Source organism: Venturia canescens, chromosome 4 (genome assembly GCF_019457755.1).
Source record: "Venturia canescens isolate UGA chromosome 4, ASM1945775v1, whole genome shotgun sequence".
NCBI classification, from domain to species: domain Eukaryota; kingdom Metazoa; phylum Arthropoda; class Insecta; order Hymenoptera; family Ichneumonidae; genus Venturia; species Venturia canescens.
The window spans coordinates 14,206,593-14,228,748 of record NC_057424.1 but is presented as its reverse complement, the minus strand read 5'-3'; the positions used below and the strand labels follow the sequence as shown (position 1 = coordinate 14,228,748).

The 22,156-nt window shown below is 41.8% G+C and overlaps 2 protein-coding genes across 7 annotated transcripts; both read right to left on the bottom strand.

Moving 5' to 3' along the window:
- Positions 1-1,658: 1,658 nt before the first annotated feature.
- On the bottom strand, positions 1,659-17,570 carry E2f1 (E2F transcription factor 1). Of its 6 annotated transcripts, XM_043416394.1 has the most exons (8): positions 10,831-11,016; positions 8,642-9,684; positions 7,845-7,942; positions 7,595-7,752; positions 6,939-7,294; positions 6,004-6,277; positions 5,270-5,687; positions 1,659-4,585 (listed from the first exon to the last, which is right to left on the bottom strand). In XM_043416394.1, the coding sequence occupies exons 3-8, from the start codon at positions 7,921-7,923 to the stop codon at positions 4,461-4,463; spliced, it is 1,410 nt and encodes a 469-aa protein (XP_043272329.1). In that variant the 5' UTR covers positions 7,924-7,942; positions 8,642-9,684; positions 10,831-11,016; the 3' UTR covers positions 1,659-4,460. The 6 variants fall into 6 exon arrangements, with proteins under 6 accessions (XP_043272329.1, XP_043272327.1, XP_043272328.1 ...); XM_043416392.1 differs by lacking the exons at positions 8,642-9,684; positions 10,831-11,016 and adding an exon at positions 15,453-17,570; XM_043416393.1 differs by lacking the exons at positions 8,642-9,684; positions 10,831-11,016 and adding an exon at positions 17,190-17,570.
- A 2,103-nt stretch (positions 17,571-19,673) lies between these two features.
- Archease (protein archease) lies at positions 19,674-22,154 on the bottom strand. Its single transcript, XM_043417111.1, has 4 exons — positions 21,556-22,154; positions 21,292-21,316; positions 20,274-20,478; positions 19,674-20,171 (listed from the first exon to the last, which is right to left on the bottom strand). The coding sequence occupies exons 1-4, from the start codon at positions 21,605-21,607 to the stop codon at positions 19,986-19,988; spliced, it is 468 nt and encodes a 155-aa protein (XP_043273046.1). The 5' UTR covers positions 21,608-22,154; the 3' UTR covers positions 19,674-19,985.
- Positions 22,155-22,156: the final 2 nt, after the last annotated feature.

The window sequence follows — 22,156 nt, the reverse complement described above, 5'->3', positions numbered from 1 at the left end:
TCATGCTCGTTCATCGGCTGGCATACGCATTGAAAGTTAATTGTATTTTCTAAACAACCGTAAAACAAGAAGCAATAATGATGATCGAAAATATTTATTGTTGATCAATATTAATATATATACCATTTTTTTTGCAATTTCGACGAAAAAATGTTCTACGTATATTTTATTTGAATAATGCATTACTTATACAGCGAATTGAGAATCCAGCAATTAATATTTATAAATGAGAATGAATTTTGCACTTTATCCAACAATTATCTTAAAAAAAAAACAAAAAAAAAAAAACATTACGATTAAACTCTCAAGAAGTAATATTTTTCCCATGAATCTATTATTTTAAATAAAAAAATGAATGAAGAATAAAAATTTGCACGACGGTGTCTGATAATATACCATGAAAAATTGAACTATTTTGCCGTATAAAACAGGGCTATACAATCGAATGAATAATATTTACAGATGCTTTTAAGTCTTAATAGTTTCCACGTGTCTCGTAACCACATAAGCTGTAATACATGCCAAAATTTACAGTCGAGCGATAAGAGTGTGTGTGTAAAATCGATTTCATTAAACTCAACGTATCCTTTCGATAAACTGATCTACTTTGTTTTATCGTGAGTTAAAAAAAGCACAAATTGTGTGCTCGATTAAGACCGAGTCCTTAAGAGCTCAAATTTCAATGATTTTTTTTGTCCCTCGGAGTATTGTACGAAGTTTGGCTAAATAAAATGAAGAACTGCGCCGAAGACTTTTGGCTAAAGGGAATTGAGATGCGATGAATAAATGTGAGCCACCATTTTTTTTCTCCTTTTTCGCATTACAAAAGCCCATTCATCTTGTTTGTTTTCGTTTAACTTCTTTACCTCGATTTTTGTTTTCAAAGGATTCGTCTATTTTGATGGAGTTTCCACGATGGAAGAGATCCACGAAGTGAATCTGGTAGAGACGTCGTTCGTACGACAATGTGGTTGTGATTCAACGATACGGGTGAAATTGGGGATTCAATAAATTCCAAATAAAATGTTGCATTCCCTATTATTCCCACTGTGCAAACGTCGTTTTTTTTTTAACAGTCTATCATACAAAATGGGAATCAAGCAAATAATGCTCGTTTCACACGTACACTTTTTTCAATTATCATCGAGCCACTACAATCGTTTCGTTTCTTGAAAGAAAAACCTTTCTGTCACATTGACCGGGGCCTTCTTTTCCCCGTCCTTCGTATTTCGTTATTTCACTTTAATTTATTCCCCAAATTACGCGTGCGGTCTCATGTGCTTAGACCGCAATTTACAAAAGATTGTATCAAAGTTTTGCTTTTTTTTTTCTTTACGACAGGTCGGGCGATTCTTCGACAGACTGCTGGAACATACGTTTTAGTCAGTTTTTTTCTCTTTTATATATGATTTTTTCAGTTTTGTTTCGTTGGGCGAAATTCGCTCCCACGCAGCGACCTCGGATGAGCTTCGCTAGGGTTTTCACCACACTTACAAAAATGCGCTCGTAACTTTCGATTAAAAAATATTATAATATCTCAAAATGCACGTGAGAGCAAACTGATATTGCTAAAAAAAAAGGAAAAAAATATTAAAATTCCAGTTTGCCCTCTTCGTGTATTTACTCTCGTTTCGTCTCTCTCTCTCTCTCTCTCTCTCTCTCTCTCTCTCTCTCTCTCTCTCTCTCTCTCTCTCTCTCTCTCTCTTTCGCTCGCTCTCTTTCCGTGCACTCTCGCTTTTGCTAAAATAAAAAAAGAAGCGTAGACGGGCCGGTTAATTTCGTAAATCAAAGTAGAATAGTAATTAACGCGGATTTTTTTTCTCTCTATTTTCATTCTTGTTTCGTCGTTGCTCGGTTTTTTGTCTTCCTTTTTATTTTATTTCAATTTTCTTTCTATAACAATCGGTGTTTGGAGGGATGCGTATTTCGAAAAAAACGACTAGCTCGACTACTCTTTTACAAATTGTGTTTTTCTTTTTCTTTTTTTTTTTTTTTTCATTTCTCTTTCGGATTGCCAGATATTTAACACGACCGTTGAAGAATTTTATTATATTTCTCTCTTGTTTATTTCATTGTCGGACCAATGTTCATTTGTACAAATGGCTGGTTCGGTTCTTCGTATATGGACTTTCTCGTCTATCGTTCCGTTTGGATTTCATTGTTATTTTAATTGTGTATATCCGATCGATAACGAAACAACGAAAAATCGATTATCGAACCAAGCCCAAAGCGATTCTCTGGGGAAGTCATCCCTCTGCGCAGTTTAATATATTTATACATATACATACATTCATACATATTTGTATATGCATATATAAATATACCAACACGCACATACTAACATTCGCTCATTTAATGATTTTGATAATAATATTAATAATTAAAAAGAACTAATTAATAGATATTCTACGAATAACCGTAATATGGAGTCAGCAGCGTCTGTTCTCGTTCGTGTCTATTCGGATAAACATTCAATTTTCTCCCTCACTCGTTACTATTTTTTCTCCGACATTTTCGATTTACGACAATTTGTTTGTTTTTCTTACACTTTGCTCACACTCGTATTATCTTTTGTTTGTTTTCCCCCCACACAATTATTATTTTCTTCTTCGTTTTCGGCTTCTTTTCTTCTTCTTCTTCTTCTTCATGTTCTCTCTCTCTCTCATTTCGTTCGTTTTACATATGTAAAGTATTTACAAGTACAGAGGTGCTTGTGTACGTGTACATTTGTGTACGTTCGTGTACGCGCGCGCCTGTGTTAGTGTGTGTGTGTGTGTGTGTGTGTGTGTGTGTGTATGTCCGTGTGTGTGGGTGAGCGCTCAAGAAGCGCGCGTGTATACAAAGTTTTGTTTGTGTGTCATGTGACTGATCGTAATGGTGTAGGCACTATGGCTTTGGACGTACACTAAGTTGCACATTAGGGTACATCCTTAAGGGGCTTGTGAATAAATTTGAACTGTTGAAAAGAAAAACTCTCGTGAGATTATCTTCGAGCTTTCGCGGACTCTCGATTATGATTCGCTAATTCTTTTCCACGTACCCTTTTAATCAGGACCAAATTGGCATCCTGAAAGTATCTTATTAGACAATTATTAGAGTAATATTAAATATGCGTTTACACGAGACGAGATAGCCTAAGGTTTTTTCTTGTATTTTCTTTTTCTCCCCAACTTTAGTTTCCCTACTATTGTTTTATTTCTCTTCTTCATTCAAAGTTTTGTTTGAATATTCTGATTTGCGTTTTTAGTACGAGGTTTGAGTTCGTCTCCGTGCTTGATGATTTTTAACCTTTTGTTTCTTTGTTCTTCTCGCCCTCTTATTCTCGGATTGCCTCAAATCCACGTCCAGTCAAGGGTACCCGGTTTCACACTAGCTTTTGCATGAGCACGAGAGCACGATTCATTTCAATCGTTCAGATACGACGAGACGACAATAATATAAAAAAGATAATCGTACGCGGGATCGACGCTCGGAGCACGACACACAGTTGCTTCACTTTTTGTTTTTTTTTTGCCCGTTTTCAACACAGATTTCGGTACGCTACATGCATTTTTGTGACTCAATATTAATTGCTTTACGACAAACTGTCCACCAAGTTCCAACTGTGCAACGGCGTACCGTGACATTCTTTTGAAAATAATAATTTAGCATTCCTATATCCATGCATGTACGCCGATCTTATTTTCACATTTGTTTTCTCACAAAAAAAAAACCTTTTCGTTTTCGTTTACGTTTCAATTTTGAATTTCTGCAATCTCTTATTCTCTCATCACGCGCTTATTCGTCATCGGTCGATCGATTTCTTTTTTATAATTCACTATAACAAAATCCTACGTAAATTCTCAATTTCACCAAAATCGTGGTGCTTTATCTCAAATTAACATTAACTAATGAATAAGGATTGCACGGGAGACGGTTCGATTACGAATCGCGAATCGAAGAGTATGAGCGCGGAAATAGTTGGCCTCGCGAATCGTTGAATATATTTGGCGGATTTGTTAGGTACATTAAAAGATAAAGAAAAAGCAAGAAGAGAATCTTAAGAAAGTACGTATCCTCGAGTTGAGCGATCGCACCGGACAATTGATATGTTTTCTATTCGTTTCCTTTATCGATCATGTACCTGGCGTTCGACGAGAATGAGAATTGCGATGCGCGAACAATTGCCTTTACGAGACGACGGCGAAGATTTATCTTCTTCTGTTCCATCGAATCGGAAAGTCGACAAACGATATCGAATCTATTTCATATTCGTGTACTTCGAGGCCGTATCACATTCGTGTTAATACGGGGTTGCGTCTCGAAGACACAAAACGGTAGCAATTGAGGCCTGACTCGCCATTTCACAACGCGATTTATCCGGGGAGACGAACTCAGAGTAAACAACAATACGAAAACAACATAATGAAAAACGTCATCGTCACAGGCTCTCGCGCGATAGAAGCCGCGTAGAAAACATTTTAGAACTTCAAGTCGAATAGATCCGAAAGTCCTTCATCGGTGCCGAGGGTGAAAGGGTAATCGCTCTCAGACAATGGTGGCTCCAGAGGCAGAAGAGTTTCTCCAAAATCGAGCATCGCCATATCTGGAATACAAAATTATCGTCCATCATTTTTCGCCAATTATTACAAAAATGTATTGCGTCGTATGTATTTTTATATCAACTGTGCTTATCATAAAAAAGATGCAAATGAATATAATCTTCCGACGTGATTCATCAGCCATACGATCAATAAAAATTCTGCTGCAGATTTTGTTCAAAGAATCGTCCAAGACAGTGTCGAGTCCACCAGTTGTCCTTGATCCGTCAGAGTAGCCCAAAATTGGGCTACTCTGACTATTGGGCATCGAAAATTATACTCTATCCTAACATTATGTCCTGCGGATTACAATATTCTCTCTTTCCGTATTCTCTCTTTCCACCTCTTCAGAGTTCTCCCTTTCCACTATTTATTTTTGTCAGAAGTGCGAAGACATCCTGAAATGTTATACTACGACCGAGGTTTTGAAGCGAAAGGAAAGAAAAATCTCTCAAAACCTTTGCTAATCATTGGCGACAAACAATTTTGATACATCTTGATGGAAACTGTAGCGTGATGCGCGTCACCTAACTAGAACTCAGCCTGTGATGTGACAATAGAAACACAAGTCACAGTCGGAGCTCCATCAGGGAACGGCCAGTATGTCCAACGTTCAGGTTTCCTGTGATTTCACGAATTAAATCAAAGAGAAAAAAAATTATTCGTTGGAAAAGAGGACTGAATTTTACCTGGCGATGAATGTTGGTCCTCTGTTTGTAATTGAAATCTGCCACCGCCCATGGGTCCGTAATCGTCCGATTCGCAAAGAAGAGCGTCCCTCATACCAGTCGTCGAGGATAACATAGACATCGAATCGACTAGCTCCAGTTTCACCGGTGTTTTATGCTCAGATTTCACAGGTTCTGGATTCATCGACAAACTCTCCGTACGTGAATTACTGACGCAACTGTTTATCAATAATTCTGGTGGCAGCGAAGCACTTCCTGGGGTTTTGAAGGTCACAACTGGCGATTGAGGCTGTTGGTGGTGTTGTAACGTTTGCTGTGTCGTCACCGTTGAGGGACTGTGGCTAGTTCGAACACCAGGATCATCCGGACAAAGGAAAACCTCGATCTCACCATGCGACGATCTCATGTGAATTTGGAGCTACCAAACACAAACGTAACCTCCGTAAACAATGATTGAACATTTAACAGAGAAGAATAAAAAACAAAAATCAGGGGAACACAATGAAAAACGAGGAGCCCTTAACACTCGAAAATTCCACTGTAAAAATCGTTCTAAATGGGAATGTATGTAACTTGACCTCAACTGTACAGCATGAAAGTTTAACAATGCAGATAATATAAAGAATACGGAAAAATGATAAGCTTTTTTGATAAGGAAAAGTAGAAAAAATTGAAAATTTATGAACAAAGAATAGAAAATCGTGAGCAGGTAAAAAAGATAAGCTTCACTATACCTTCGGTTGACCGAAATTGTTAATGGGCTTTGGAACGTGAAGAGTCGCTTCCGGTGGCGCTTTTACCGCCATTATCGCCTGATCACGATACGCTACGACGGAACGTAAATCGTGATAAGTTACGTAGGCGTAATGCCTGTCGCGGCATAGTTCTCTTAAGTTCTTTTCCGCCCCGTGTATAAGTCGGTCCAGGGTATTCTCCTTTGCTTCCAGATCCGCAACTTCTCGTCGAAGATCGAGAATGTCGTTTCTCTCACCGGGCAATTGGCCACCTCTGAAACAACCAAAAAGATCGATCGTGTTAATTCCCATCATCTTTTTACGGAATTATCTTCAAAAGCAGACATTCTGGCATAATATTGAAGTTTTTATCGTTAAATAGAAAGAAAGTTTTATTTTTGCTCCTTTATTTAAAAAAATTTTTAGTTTCGGTTCATTTTTAAAGTTCAAATAGTCATAAAATACTGTTCATTGCGTTACTTCAATAAGTTCAACAAGTTTAAAATAGAAATTCAATAAGTTCCAAAGTTTGTGGTTTTTCGGGCTGCCGAATTTTGTGCAGCCCGTTAGGAATATAAATTTTCATCCTTGATAGTAAAAAGTTGATTCGTTGATCATATTGTTACTTCGTTTACACAATTGTGCCGGGTACTAACAACAGCGAGCAAAAACATTACGCTTGTACGTCGACTCGTGAGTTGGTATGAACACATTAATGTGTGTATGAATTTTTCTCAAGTATTCTATAACGCCCATGAACGCTAATTTATTCCTCTAGTTTAGTTTTTGTCTTTGAACACCGTGTAATGGAGCTACTTTCATCAAATGAAAAAACATTTTCTTCAACGTTGGGCTTACGATATATTACTGTTTTTCTTATTTTTCACAACGCATGCAGTAAGTAAAAGGAGAAAACTTTATAATTTTACACTCACTTCCACTGTATATTATTTTTACTCTTTTTCTCCAATATTCCAATACCCTCAAGTACATTTGTGATGTCGTATATCCGACGTTTCTGAACCTCGAGCTTTTCCGAGGCAACGTTTAAGTCGACAACGCCATCGTTACTGCTCTCAACGAGGTTGATAAATTTCTTCGTCAACAAACTGAGCGAGGTGTCGTATCTCGTTCTCTCGACGGTTTTGCTCTTTGTCGGCGTGTGTCCTGACAACGAACTCGAGCCTGATCTTCTGCGCTTCCCACGTGGTGCTTTGAAGGTCGTTTGATTCGTTTCCGTTGTCGCAATTTCGAGGTTCAATCGTCTTTTAACCGCCTGAACAGATACTTGCTGCAAGAGAGACAAAATTTCATTTCAATCAGACCGATGGATGGATCAACGTTTCGGAGAAGGTCAGGTGAACATTTATGAAAGAGACTTTGGACTTTTGACTCGTAAAACGTTTTTTTTTTTATCGAAACAGCTTATTCGCAGCTGGTTTGCAACGTTACGAAATAATTATATTAGATCGAAGGTGAAGTTTCTACTCAATTGAAAATTCGACATTCGAAAAATTCACTCCAAAATTTGACCCGTTTGGAATGTGTATTCTCTTTGTAATTAAACTGAACAAATGTTCGGCAAATTTACCTCTGCTCTGGGTAATGGTTGTGAAGGTCTCCTGGTGACTTGATAACAAGGCGTTTGTCCGTACTGGTGATCCTGTAAATGTGGACTGGGCGTCTCCTCGGCAATCTTTTGCGCTTGAAGCTCGTCCAACGACCCATCCTCGATGAATTCTGTTTTCACTGAAGTCGAACGCAACCGATCAGTTTCCCGTCATTTTCCACATTACAAAAACCGTTCTTTCTCGCTCTCTTTCTCTGTTCAATGAATTTACCTAGTTTTGTCTGCGCCATGTCCGGAGTGACCGGCCTCGAAGGGTCATCCAGAATAACTTGTCTCCTTGCTCGCGGCATTTTGACGGTGTTTCACGATCTGTAAGAAAAAATACCATTCCGATTAATTATACAACTTTGTTATCCACTATCGCTCATGAAGTACCAGAAAAATACATCACAAATGAGTTTCGGTATTCGACGGATACTGCCTCACGATATCGTATCGTGCGCTAACTGATTGGAGAGTAAATACAAAACAAACGTATGTACATCAAAGTAGAACGAGTGTAATTCGTGAAATTTTTCGTTTATCGCTCCGACGAACACGATCAATCGCTCTCATTTTTCGGCGATGCTATCATCAATAAATTTAAGCAAAAAACGTGCTCCCACGAATAATTATGTTCATCTGAAATTTTGAATTCGCTCTCCAAGCAGAACCCGCCGTCTTCGCGATTGTAATTTCACCATGATCCTTCTCCTTCAAAATTTACGCAACTAATTCCATTTTCTCGGTTCGATTAGAACCGTTTTACTCTAATTTTATTCTGGTGCTACACCTTTTCTACTTATGGAAAAAAAATTATTAAAATTCGATGTGAATAAAAATACAGGAACGTGAGCGCTCTGACGTGCGACGAAAGAGCTCTAATTGCGGAACGGCATGCAACTCGATCATTGAATTAAGCCTGAAACCATATTCGTCTCAGAAGATGAGCGTAATGATAAGGCCGATAACACATGACCCCAATTTTGAAATATTTCTCAAAAATGAAAAAGCGATTACGATTTTCACCTTTATTCAAATTGCTGTTTTTTATATATCTGTCGGATTCCATTTCAGCGTTAAAAAACGGAGCGATATAATTTCACAAGAAAATCGTTTTATACCGGTTTTCATGAGAAATGAAAGCGCGTTTTGAAACTCGGCTGATTTGACGAAATGTCGACATCAGTACGAGAATGATCTTCGATTCCGGAGCCCCATAATTCACTGCCCCGATCTAGGATCCATACAGAAATTTAGGGCGAGAGTCGGGGAGCGTCATCGGAAGCGGTAAATCGCTCTATCATTTCTCGAAATCCCTTAAACCCACACACAAATCTCCGAATATAAGAATCGAGTTCGAGAGAAGCGATTTGAGGGAGGAAATGCTCGAAGGTCAGCGTTCAAAGCGTCTGCAGAGATAACGGGGGTGAAAACAAGGAATCTCATAAATTTGGGGATAGCGAGTAGCTTTTTTTCAGGCCGAAGAAAATTTCACACTGAAGAAAAGCCGGCTGCCCGAGAGCCCGCGCGAGTCGAGCATTGTGCGAAACTAACATCTGGATTTAGAATCCTCGTGAGTGTGAGAGCCGAAGGATACTTTCGGGTCCGGAAGGCTGGGAAAGGAAAGCGGTGAAAAACGTGAAGTAGGACCGATCAATGGCTCCGAGGGACAAAAGGATGTCTCGTGCGCCGTATTCGAGGGTCTATTGAGGTGTGTCGCCGGGAAAATCGTCGATTTCCCATGCCCCCCCCCCTTCCCCCCGACAGCGAGACCAGGTTTGTATCATTTTTTATTCTCCTCTTTCCCCGTGAAAAGAGGAAAGACAAAAAAAGCTCGGTGGGAAAACGTGGTTGAGTCGTGGACGGCGGCATGTGTCTGGCCGGCCACGCGGCTTTATCCAGTCACGAGGGTGCGTGAGCATCTTCTCTGTTGGCAATGTCGCTGCTACACGTCAGTCTCGAGTCCCTTCCTGGCGGGTCTTTGAAACGAGTATTTTTTCCTTCTATACAGGGTGGCCGTCTCAGTGGAGAGTCGCAAATTCTTAAGGAGCTTTCGGTTCGATAAATCCCTGAAAATTTTCGTCAAATGAGCTCTTCGTCGAAAGATTATTCGCGCTGAAGATTGCACCTTCTGTGACATCGGACGGGGCCGAGTCGCGTCGTGAGTTTCGCGTTACCGAACGGGCTCCCCGTGGCTCGCGAGCTTCAATGAAGAAGAACGAGCGAACGAAGCCCGTGCATGCGGCATTAAGGTAACTCCTGTACTGCATGCTAGTCAAACGAGTGCTAAATTTTAAAAACGCTTTTAGACCAAATTCAACGTACCGATTAAACTTATCGTTAGTAGATATGTATTCAAGCATATTTTATTAACGCGAAAAGATATTTAAAACGATAGTTTTGCAAAACTATCAACCGATGGATGCAAATTTCCATTACGACACATTTTCACAGCTATTTTTCAAAGAAAAATCTGTATTTTTAAACCGATTTTATTCCACCAGGTCTCGTTTTGTTCCTCAACCGATTCTCTACGAATTCGCCACGTAGATTTTCCTTTAAACTCATTCCTGAAAGTAATTATTAATGAAAAAGTTTTTTCACTTAATGAACAATTAGCTGCAAAAGTGAAACGATCAAGTTAAAAAAAAAAAACAACCTCATGGTGGATTCATAGAGGACCAGTTGACGAACAAAATGAGACTTGTTGCAATAAAATCGTTGAATAAATGCAAATAATTATTTGAAAAATAGCAGTGAAAATGTGTCAGCGTGGAAGTTTGCATTTATCAGTTGATGCTTTTGCAAAACTAGCGTTTTTAATATTTTTACATGTTAATAAGATATGCTGTAATACAAATCCACTGACAATACATTTAATCGGTACGTTAAACTTGGTTTAAAAATGACGCTGAAGTTTCCAACGTTGGAGTCCAACGAAATGATCGAAAAAAACTCTCCAATAATTCCAGTAATTCCTCCTATTTTGTTCCCTGCCAAATTTGCGATTCGTAGTTTCGCAAGCTGCACCAACGATTCGTGAAATAAAAAATTGGTGAATTAAAAACGTTTTTTTCGTTCATTTCGTTGAACTCCAACGTTGGAAACTTCAGCGTCGTGTTTAAAAGCGTTTTGAAAATTTAGCACTCATTTGACTAGCATGCAGTACAGGAGTTACCTTAAAAAGTAGGGAGGACTCATCGAGCCTGAATTACCTGCTGGGTCCGCACTAGTGTCACTGACCTTCAATTCTAGATCACCCTGTACATAAAATATAAACGTTTGCGGTATAGACTGCGGGATTGGCGTGTGGGGGGAGCGAGGCGCGACGATCGGCTGACTGAGCTGCTCTGTATATGTGGCGCCGTGACATTTTAGCCTCTCAAACGACCGGAAACGAAGTGTAAAAAGTAGCCAAATGTGTCTGTGCAGCTGAAAAAGTCCAAGTTTTATTTTTATCGTTTAAAAGAAAAGCAAAGATTCGGTAGGACGAAGAATGATTCTGAAGCGAGATCGGTGGTCAAGTTAGCCGTTACTTCCGGCGAGCGTACCAACTGATAGGAATCTCGTAAAATAGGAAATTCGCAGAGCTTCGATAACGAGGGTATATAAACATGAAAATAATTGGTAGCGCGTTTTCTCGGTACGCCGAGGAGTTTGGCCGCTCGAGAGGCGTCCCTACAGTCGCGTATAGTCGTCGCAGAGGGTTCCACCGGCCTCCAGGACGGCCGAACACTCAAAGAGAAAAGGAGCGAGAGAGAGAGAAACCACGCGGACGGAAGATTGGGAAAGTGTGCGTGCTGGAGGCACGAGGGAGAAAGAACGTAACGAAAACTGGGAGGGCAAAAAGGGATGCAACGTTGAGCGGTCGAGAAAGCCCACGGTTCAAGAGGCGAAGAACGTACACAACGGTGGAGGAGCGAAGACGAAGCGAGACCGAGAGGGGAAAAAAAGAGAGGAAGAATTTTCGAAAAAACGATCAAGCGGCCCCGGAGAGCGCACGAGGCGTTCCGGGCCCAGTTTAAAGAGAGGCGAAGCCAGAACCACCAGGCCAGCAAGCCAAGCAGTATAACCTCGCCGAGTAGTCCAACTACGTAAACCGCCCCCCACCCCTACTACGATCTCCCTTCCCTGCCCTTCCCCTACCTGACTATTCGCACGGGACGTTTAAACTCGACGCACACTCGTGTACATTAATAGATACATTTATATAACTGGTAGTTCTCAAGGTACGAGATTTTAAACGAAGAAAAAAAAGGAAAATAAAAAACGTTGCATATTCGTTTACGCAGACATAATCGTCTTTACGACAAACCGGCTTTCTCGTTTTCGCCTCGCCGTTCAAATAATCCAGGGGCATATTTTTATCGAGATTTATCGAGATTATTTGATATTCTAGAAAATCTTCGATTTCTAGTCCCCGGATTGATTTTGTTGAATTTTTTAACGAAATTTCATCGAAATAGTCTCTTCTTAGGGTCGTTTTTTTCATTCATTAAAATTGTCATTCGATGAGAACATTCGACGAGTTGCATACCCACGATACGAAAGGGAAACGCACGAGGTCGTTTTCGAATAAAAAAAGCGAATGAAAATCGACTGCGGACAGTGTAATCAGGGTGAACTCTGCTTCGACGATTCGTTGCCGCCTAAACGACACGTTTGGCAGAAATTCCAAGAGCGTTGATTAAGAGGTTAGGTGGTAAAATTCATTCAAATTAAATTTCCAAAATTAGCGATGTTTGAAGAGGCCTTTGTGTGCAAATAAACGTGGATTTACATGCGAACGCGGAGTCTGAAGAAAAACAGGTGTAAAGACAAAGCCAGATTGTGACACATGATCGAATAAAATAGTCTCCGAGTCGGTAAAAGAAGGGAAAAAACGGTTGGAAAGGAATAGCCGGTACGCGGCGAAAGGACGTGCGCTTTTAGTTCGAGAAACGCCCGCCGAGTGCGACCCGCCACGCCGGGGCGTGCACGAGGATCTCTGGCTGGGACTGAAATTTTCGAAATGTAAAATTTCTGAAAGACCGAAACTACAACATGATGACCGAAGTGAATTTTTTACTTTTGTTTCGTTCGAAGGCTCCTCGTTCGGCGTCCCAAACACTGCCAATACACAGGCTAAAGCCGGTTCAACGAGAAAGCACGACATCACAGTGGAGAATCGAGGAAAAAAAATAGGAGATTTGTCTCTTGCAGCAGAGAGGAAGATCATTACCCGGTCGCGTGTGCGCCGGGCGGCTACAGCGTGTCGGAGCTTTCCAGGCACCGGTACATATAGACGTGTTCATGCGTACGCAGTTGTGCGCGTTTTTACATGTACGGAGGCGACGAAGAAAAATGCACCAAGTCGAAGGAACGAACGTATCGTTCGAATTTCATAACCGCCAAACCGCCGCTGCTCAACACATTAGAAACGACGGGAGAGCGAGGGAATCGTCGAAGAAAAAAAACGTAGTCGAACGTTGCGGTATTGGCACAGCGACGAAGTTACGGTTTTCAATGCTAGATGGTGTTGAAACGTGCGGGAGGCTTTTTTTCGAAGTATTTTAGTCGGATACTTTGTTTCGCGAAATGGATACGTAATTGGTAGTGTTTTTTTAGGATTCGTAAAACGGCGAAGTAAATGGCGGGGCGTATAGCTCGGGGCCGATCAGCTGTTGACAATTGTACAAGTACTAACACGTAGTATCGACCGTAGGAGAAGCAGCGCGAGGAAACGAGACACGATTTCACTACAGCTTTGACGCACACATTCGAGTACACGGATGCGCGTAACTCGGCCGGAGAATTCCGGCGAATACGAGAGAGGAGGTTACGTTGAATTTCGTGTATTTTCGTGTAGCGATTAGTGTTTTAAATATGCGACGAAAAAGGATATTCTGTACGGTGAATTGCGGGAGGTTACCGAAATTTTAATGAGCGTTTCTCCTCGCGTACACGCGGCGTGAAGCACAAGGAATGAAGACGTTTTTTCTTGGTTACGCACAGCGTGTAAATATCGTGACCTCGGCAAGCCGAGCGCCGCGCACACACTCGCACGTGCGCTCCGAGCGATGCCAGTTGCACCCACACGCGCGCGCGAGAGCTCGCCCTATCGTCGTGCTCGTTTTGCCCCCTACTCTTTAACCACCGGTGTTTCTCGCCACAGTACGGCCACGCTCCCATTCCCCAAATGCACGAATCACCGGACAAATTTTCCGAATTCAAAAATCCCTCGTACCTCCGGTCTGTGCGGAGAATCGTCGAAGGAGGTAGCAGGTAGAGGGAAAACGGTAATGGGAAAAAAAAAGCAGAAAGGGCGGCGGAGAGGCGAAAGTGTATGCCGAAAAAACACGCACGCGGTCGCGGGGTTCGCTTCCGAGCGCGCATCCGCGTTTAAAGACCCAAACAGCCAAATCCGCAGCGGTATGGCTCGACCGAATACATCGACAATCGTTGTACACCGACGCGCGAACGCGCGCGCACTCACACACGCGGACGAATACAGAAAGGGCACTGACGAAGGGCGCATAACAGACGGATATAACTGGGAGGACAGAGACGTGAGGAATCGTTACTCGATCCACATTGATAAAGATAGAGACGCGAAGAGAGGGAGAGAAAAAGCGAGCTAGCGAAAGATAGAGCTGAATTGTGCCGGCACGAAGCGTTGAGTAACATACGCCGACCACAACCTCGCTCGACGAAATTATCTCTCTCTCTCCTGTTTCTTTAACGCAAAGTAATATTACAGCCGCACCATAAGAACGCGTCTTTTTATTTTCTTTGCGGGAGATAGGTCGCGCGAATTCCGGACTTCTGACCACGGTAGAGAGAGAGAGAGAGAGAGAGTCGCAAACAAAATATGCGTAGAGTATTTGCAGGTACTATGACATGCGTATATACATATAAAAAGATAGTTAGGTGGGCATGTAAATGAAAGCGTTAAAATGTCGCTTCTAAGCTGACACACACACACACACACACACACACACACACACACACACACACACACACACACACACACACACACACACACTCGTTAGGCCCTTCTCACTCGCAAAACTATCGCGACTTGTATGCAAGTACCGAGAGCCATGCGTGGCGCGCTAAGGCAAAAGAGAAAGAGAGATTGGATCGCGCGCAGTGGTATATAACAACTGCGATGGTGGTTTTCTACGCCGATACGGTAGATGGCCCGAGAGTTCCGTTCGAAAAGCGAGAGAGGGCCCAGAAACGCGCACCAGTGAAAAAGAGAGAGAAAAAAGGAAGAAAAAAACACGCATCCACGACGGAGAGCCGGGCGGGCGAGCAACGAGGCACATAACCCAACCACCCAACACTGGGAATCGAGTGTGCTGGGCTCTGGTGCTGTATAAAGCGCACCCGGCAGGAAAAAGCACGCGTCACACACCGCCTACTCTATCGAGACCCGAAAGCATATTCGCTTTACTTTTTTTCTTTTTCAATCAGCTTCGTTGGTTAGATATTCACGAATCAAGTGGATTCTCAAAATTTTAAGATTCCCCCCCCCACCCCCCACCCGTTCGAATAAACGAATGTTTTGACGAGCAGGTTATAAAGTCGTGTCGTTTAAAAAACGGGACCCGCAGAAGATACCTGCTAACACACCACGCGATCGTGTCGCTCTTGCGAACCTCGTGAGAGACTTTGCAGAAGGGATGAGGAAAAGTTGATAAAAAAATTTTTTTAAACTGAAAATACACGTATTTCGGCGGAAACTAACGTAATAAGGAATGACAAGGAAATGATAAAAAAAATATGGCATTCTATATGATTTGTCACGATATAGTGGCTCGCGAGAAAATTTATCTCAATTGTTTCCACTTACTTGCGGCTACTCGGTCGTGAATACGCGCAGGCAGTATTTTGAGACGTTGCCCACACTCTCTTCCGGGGGATCTTCGTTTCTCTTTCTCTCTCTCTCTCTTTCTTTTTTCGTTTTTTTTTTATTGCTGTATCTTGCTTTTTCGTCGGCCTGTAGAGCGTGTGTGTTAGAGAGCCGGAGCCATTAGCCTGTTCGAGGGACACGTTCTCGCTCTCTTTTTTTTTCTTCGTACGACGAACTTATTTACCCCTCGATAATTTTTCGATTTCTCCTTCAAATTTTGGTACGTTGACTCGCCCGGGAAATAAAATGTTCATCGGGTATTTAACATAAGCAAGTGGAACGATCTGACAATCGAAGAACAAGCACTCTGAGCATTTCTTCGTTGCTTGCTCAACTCGTACGTATGCATAAGAGAAAGAAAGAGAGAGAGAGAGAGAGAGAGAGTCTGACTCGGTATCTCGACGATTTTTTTATTTTCGTTCTCTCTCGCTCTTTCCCTCCCGGAGCGATTCGAGAGCTTTTCGATTCTCTCTTCGTATTTTCTTGTCAATATATAGTACGGGAAGCTTCACCGATGTTCCCAATAAGCGTTTCCAACTCTAGGGACTCGATTCTCCTTAACGTACAATGTATATTGTGTACGTGTACACACGCAATAATGCATGTATATGAATAACATATAAATACAGATGTTCTCAGCTGCACTCTCTTAACACGCTCGAGTTTTCTACCGCGCTCCGTGCGGTATCCATTTTCTCATGTTGGCGACGATCGCGCACACGTCCATCGTGTCGAGAGAGGCCCCTCTCTTTACGGCCGTGCGACAGTCGCGATATATCGTCAAAAGCGAACCGTCGACGTTTACGGGCCACGGGTCCCCCTCCCCTCTCAGCCCCCCAGCGATTTACTTCAGTGACTTTGTCTTACGAGCATTATTACTCTCGCTCGTTCAACTATTTAGAAAAAAACCTTTTCCTATTTCCAATTTCGTCGTTTTTTCCTCTCCTTATGCTGTGTATAGAAATATATACGTAGATATCTGTTTATGCGAATGTTTTTTCGTTTGTAATCGTGTTTGATGAAGCACGAGGCCGGCTCGTGAGGTCGGACGGGCTACGGGCTGGCGCGCTGGCACAACTGGCACTCGTACTCGTACCAAGGAGAGTCCAGATAGACGGTAGGGACACTAGACAGGATTTGTGTGCGGTGTCGAGAATACACCGCTATGCAAGAGAACCTCTCTCGTGCATGTATCTTCGTCCGTGTGTGCGTTCAATATACGTGTGCCGGCACATTGGCCATCTGCCGGTCGTGGCGCAAGTGATCGCGCGCCAAAAACCCAAGCTCGTATTTCCCGCAATGCGCGTTACCAACCTCACGGAGCTCGAAGCAACGAAAAACACCAGGTGGAACACCGAATGTTACGGAGAAAAAGAGGGAGAGAGAGAGAGAGACGGAGATAAAAACACCCTCTTTGCGCATTTAAGACTCGGCTACTATACGTGGCGTGTTTCTTTTTCGCACTTGCCCCTATTTTTTTTTTTAATTGTAACAACACCAAATCCTCTTTCTCGATTACTTCAGTTACTTTAATTCGTTGAAATATTTGTCACATCTTTTAACCACCGTGTTCGCATTCGATACGCTTTCACCAAGTTGGGCGTTTTATTTTACTTTTAGCCAGTTTTATTTTTATTTACAAATAATATACGGGAAAACTCAATAAATCATCGTCACCTAGTAAAAAGATGCGCGCGCGAACCGCGACTCCTGCATCGTGACGTTTCCGCACTATCGACATCACCCGGCATCGAATTTTCACGCTTTATCCCGCGGGAACAGACGGAGGCGCAGCAGGGAACAAAAAAGATGGAAGAGACTTGGCGGTGTTATCGCGTCGTCGCCCGAGCTCCACGAATATTATGTAATTTTTTTTGCTTCTCTCTTCTTTCTAAGCTCCAACAATTTCGCCAGGACATGAAAGTGCAGTTTGTGCAACGTTTAACACCCCTTCAAAACACGCTTTTTCCCTTTTTTCTTCTCGCGCGACACTCGAGAGCTCCCGAAGGCTTCCCGTTTGCTTTCGTTCCTTGAGCAAAACTACCGTGAGCGGGACGTCTCGGCGTTTTCCTTCGGGCGGGTAGGGATGCTAAATCCTCAGTGCCGTACCTACGAGATCGACGCCCGACCAGACACGCTCGCGCTCACATTCCACGTTTTACCAGTTTCACCACAAAACATCGGACTGCTCTAACGGCGCACCGTTAAACTATCGCTCACGATTTAGAAGCGCTTCGCCTTCTCTTTTTTATTTCTCGTACGAGTCAATCTCATTTTTGTGACCGTGTGTGTTTAATGTTGAAATAAAATATTCTTTCAAATTTATCCTCATTTAATTACCAGCTGTCTTTCTTACTCGCATTGATTTTCAAGTCTAAAAACTCGTTGCATTTCAACAAAATTTACTGTGTAAATTCTCGCACGATATACATCGAACGAGGATTTTTTATTTCATCATTTTTCGTGAATGTACAATCCAATTTTTTTTTTTTTTTTTTTTTTTTTTCATTTCTATCGTTACAACACATCGTTTGAGGTAAAAAAACTCGTAAAATTTTCCACGTAAAACGCAAACAATGCCAGTACAAGGAAATCCTTCGAGTGACGTTATTTTTCTTGTTTTCTGCGAACGAAACACTCGTTCTGCCATTTTATGATCGTTCCTATTATATTCTACGATCTGGACCTTGACAACTTTTGTTCTGAACGTAACTCGCCATTGCCCGCACGGACTCGGAAATTCGACTTCGAAAGTGTCGAATATCTTAATCAATTGAATCGAAATAAATGAAGTACGTGTGCCGTAAATTTGACGCGGAATACGTTTTGCTCAATTTTATCGATCCTCCAAAGCCCAGGAAATCCTTTCACCGCGACAAACTCGAGTTGCTATTTTAAATCGAAGACGATTCCACGGATTTACCGCGCATTTCATCGAGCCGTTGTCCACTGTTGGAGCCAAATTTTTCATTCGATTCTTATTTTCATACTAAAATTTACAAAAAACTCTTTTCCCCTCCTCGAAACCGTTATCGTCAATCGTTACAAATTTTGAACCGAAAAATTCCATTCTTTTTAAATTTTTCTACAAGCGAATCCAAACACTCCAGTCGGACCAAGAACTTCCGGAAAGCTTGCATTCGCCCTCAATTTTTCAATTTACTTCCATGATTTGTGTCATCGACTGAAAAACGTAAACAAAGATGATTCTTGTCGACTGGACACAAACCTTGCTCTTTCCCCTCATTTCGTCGTTCCTGTTTTCTCCTGCAAAAACCCTTCCCCAGCTGGAGCGTTACACCAGAGGCTGGATTTATCGTTGACAGAGTTTCAGCTGATCTGGGTCGTCGAAAGTTCAGGTAAACAGCCCTCTGCCCATCGAATGGACTCCCAACGAGTCGATGCATGCTAATGCGGTCACCCCTCCGAGTATTGACCTCGCCCGAAGTTATTTAACTTCGAAGACCGCACTCAACGTTGTCGGTTTATTTAAATGAGTATGGAAATGCTTTTGAAGCACGCGCGATCTCGATCGTATTTTTGTCAAAATTGACTTCTGTTATAAAAAATCTTGAGAGAAATTCAGCAAGCAAAATGAACGATGCAGTTGACGTGATTATTCGTCGATGGAAAACCATCCCGAAATTGGCCAACACTTTAAACTTCTAATTAGACTCGAGTCCTTATAACACTTCGAACGTATAAGAATTCGATTTTCCCTCAATTTTTCATTTATAGTGCAAATATATTTGGTTCGAATTTACGAAAGAGCAGCAACGAAGAACTCATAAGGTTTGATTATCTCAATAAAATAGCGAAGGTTTTTTTTATTGAAAGAAAAATCGCACACTTTTCTGCGGTTCTCAATCAAACGACAACCAGCCAATAATTTGCTAACGATTTTTCCCTCTGAGCAGTCATCGTCAGCTCGTCCTCCGAGTATGAAAATAGTCACAACATTTTGTAAGGGTCTTTTGAGTTTTCAGATTAAATAGATGTAAAAAGTTCCTTAATTACCGGACGATTGTATTAGCATCCGAAGAGTCATACTTTCGTTTACTTGAGTAATCTTCAGAGTGCAGAGTGCTGAGAGGCCCCGGGGTCCCGTGACACGGTCACGACGGGACTGGGACGCGAATCGTCAAAGAAGGGGGCCCGGTGTTTCTTTCGTAACGTATTTATTTGAACCCTGCATGAGTTTATACAAAAAGGAGAGAGAGAGAGAGAGAGAGAGAAAAGCTGATGCGTTTCTAGAAAATGGGGATAGGGGCGGTCGCTTGGGTCTCTCTCCCTTCTTAAGACTCGCTCGACTCTGAAAAGTTGTCCCTCTCGCCCTCACTGGACGAATAGAGACGAAAAATGCATCCCCTCCTTGGAGAAAATAAGGCCTTTGAAGAGGAGAAAACGAAGAGAACGTATTTGGGGTGAGGGACCCAATTGTCGGTGGATTAGTCGTTGGAGATTCGTCGGTGTTCATATATCCACGATTACAAAAACTTCGGGACGCTCGAGCTCCGGTCGATCGTGTATTTGCATTGCCGAATACGTGATAGCTTTGACTTCAGCACCCTGCGGATGTTTGCCTATTCTGAATTCCTCACCGATCGCTATTGCCTTGATCTTGAAATTGTCACGATCGAATTCCTTGATTACAACTTTCTATAAATTGAAGAAAAAAAAAAAACAAATAATTGTCAAAATTTTTTATTTGTTATTAAGAATTCAGAAATTGAGATTTTATTGCTACGTTCATTTACTTACACGCGCGACGAGATAAGGCTCAGCGGAAAACATAAACAACAGCTCGTCCAAAAAGTGAAACAACAAGCCCGGCAAGTCCTCCGCTTCCGCTTCGATTTCGTGCACTTGCGTCATTTCAACCTTGTCCAATTCCGTCATGTAGCCGAACATCGCCATTGCACATTGCTCGAAAGCCTCCTCCATCGTATCGCCCCATGCGTGCAATCTGTACATCAAAGGTTTTACGAAGTCGAGAAAAATTACAAATTTCACAGTTGCTCACACTTCGATCGAGAAACCGAGCTCAAAAGATGGAAATTTACATTTTTGCGGCTCGGTTCGATCGATAATGTTGACGTGATTTTCTTATCGTATCTTTATAAAATTCCAATTTGACCAATCGTTCGTTATTTTACTCGTCAAATCCGTGCCCTTTCACCAAAACTACTGCCAAAGCCGTCAAAATAGTATAAAAAACGTGAAGGACGATTTCAGAGAGTGCAAAATTTTCTACAGATGAGATACGGCAGCATTTTTATATTTTCGGTAGTTTAGTTCCGAGAGCTTTCATAAATAAACAAATCGATTTTCGAAGATCAAAGTTTTTCTTCTGTGCCCAGCAGTTTTAGCAGTACACGCGATAGGAAGTGGAGGAATTCGATAATTTCAGTTATAAATAATCCCATAAAGATTATTACAGTTTCAAAACTTATTTGAAATTTCACGATAAACGTGTTTTCATTCAGTTCTCAAGATTTTTTGGTTATTTGTAGAAAAGCTGATTTTTTGGTCAAAGTTTCATTCAAATGGAAATATTTTTCTGTAGATCATAAATAGATGAAAAGTTTGCCTCTAAACTTTAGAGCTTTTTTGTACTTCCAAGTGTTTCTAATTATCTCCAATGCAACTGTTCTCAGAAGACTGCTTTATTAGATGTTCATGTCTAGACATGTGTTACATGTGCTATTTTATTGAAGGTTAAGTTTCCATAACCTAGAAATGACAAATACGATTGTAAAGAAGTAGTATTCAAACTTACTGTACGTCCGCGGTGTGATCTAAATCTGTAACACAAAAATGAAAAATATTTTTGAGTAAAAAGCCATTTACGTAGGTAATGACAAAAGCAAGAATAACACTTATCGCGAGTACGGCACTGGCCTGATGTTGTTCCCGCCAAACAGCCATGTGTTCGGGGCCGCGAGATCGTGCGAACCGGAACATTGAATACACAATATCGGGGAGGCGTTGGATCTCGAAAAACGATAAGTTTATCATAATTTCGATTATTAATTATACTCACATTCGTATTTTTTCGGTGCCGGAGTTAAATCAGCCTCCGTAAGGTCTTCCATGATTAATGCAACAGCTGATTTCTCCCACACGTGCCGAAAACACCAAACAGCTGATTCACTGACAGTAGAAACAATGGCGGGCTTATTCCTTCGGTCGTTCGCCGTCGCGCATCATTCTGGCAGCACCGTATGGAGCTGTCCGTGTGATTGCCGGGGGAGCACATGTGTCTTGTAACTAGGATAGGGAATGTGCGGTCCACGCGAGCTCAGGCGGTATTCCAGGCGTGACAAAGTTGTTTCATAACAGAATCAGTACGCATAGCTTTCGAGGGCGTTTTTTCATTGTGAGTATTCAATAAGCGACGATTTTTCCCCGTTGCTGGATTATCCCGATGATTAAGATTATTGCAAATCCTTGCGAACACTCTCGTGTCACACAATCGTTCCTCGCCGTCCGCTGGGTATCGATAGGACTTTCGATACATTTTGCGGCCATCTTACCAGACCGAAAGAGGGAACTGTTGTGTATTTCCAGGTAAATTTGAACTCTGAGAAGACGGAATACTCGAAAATAAAACTTCAAGTGACACAACATGACCCGAGCACTCG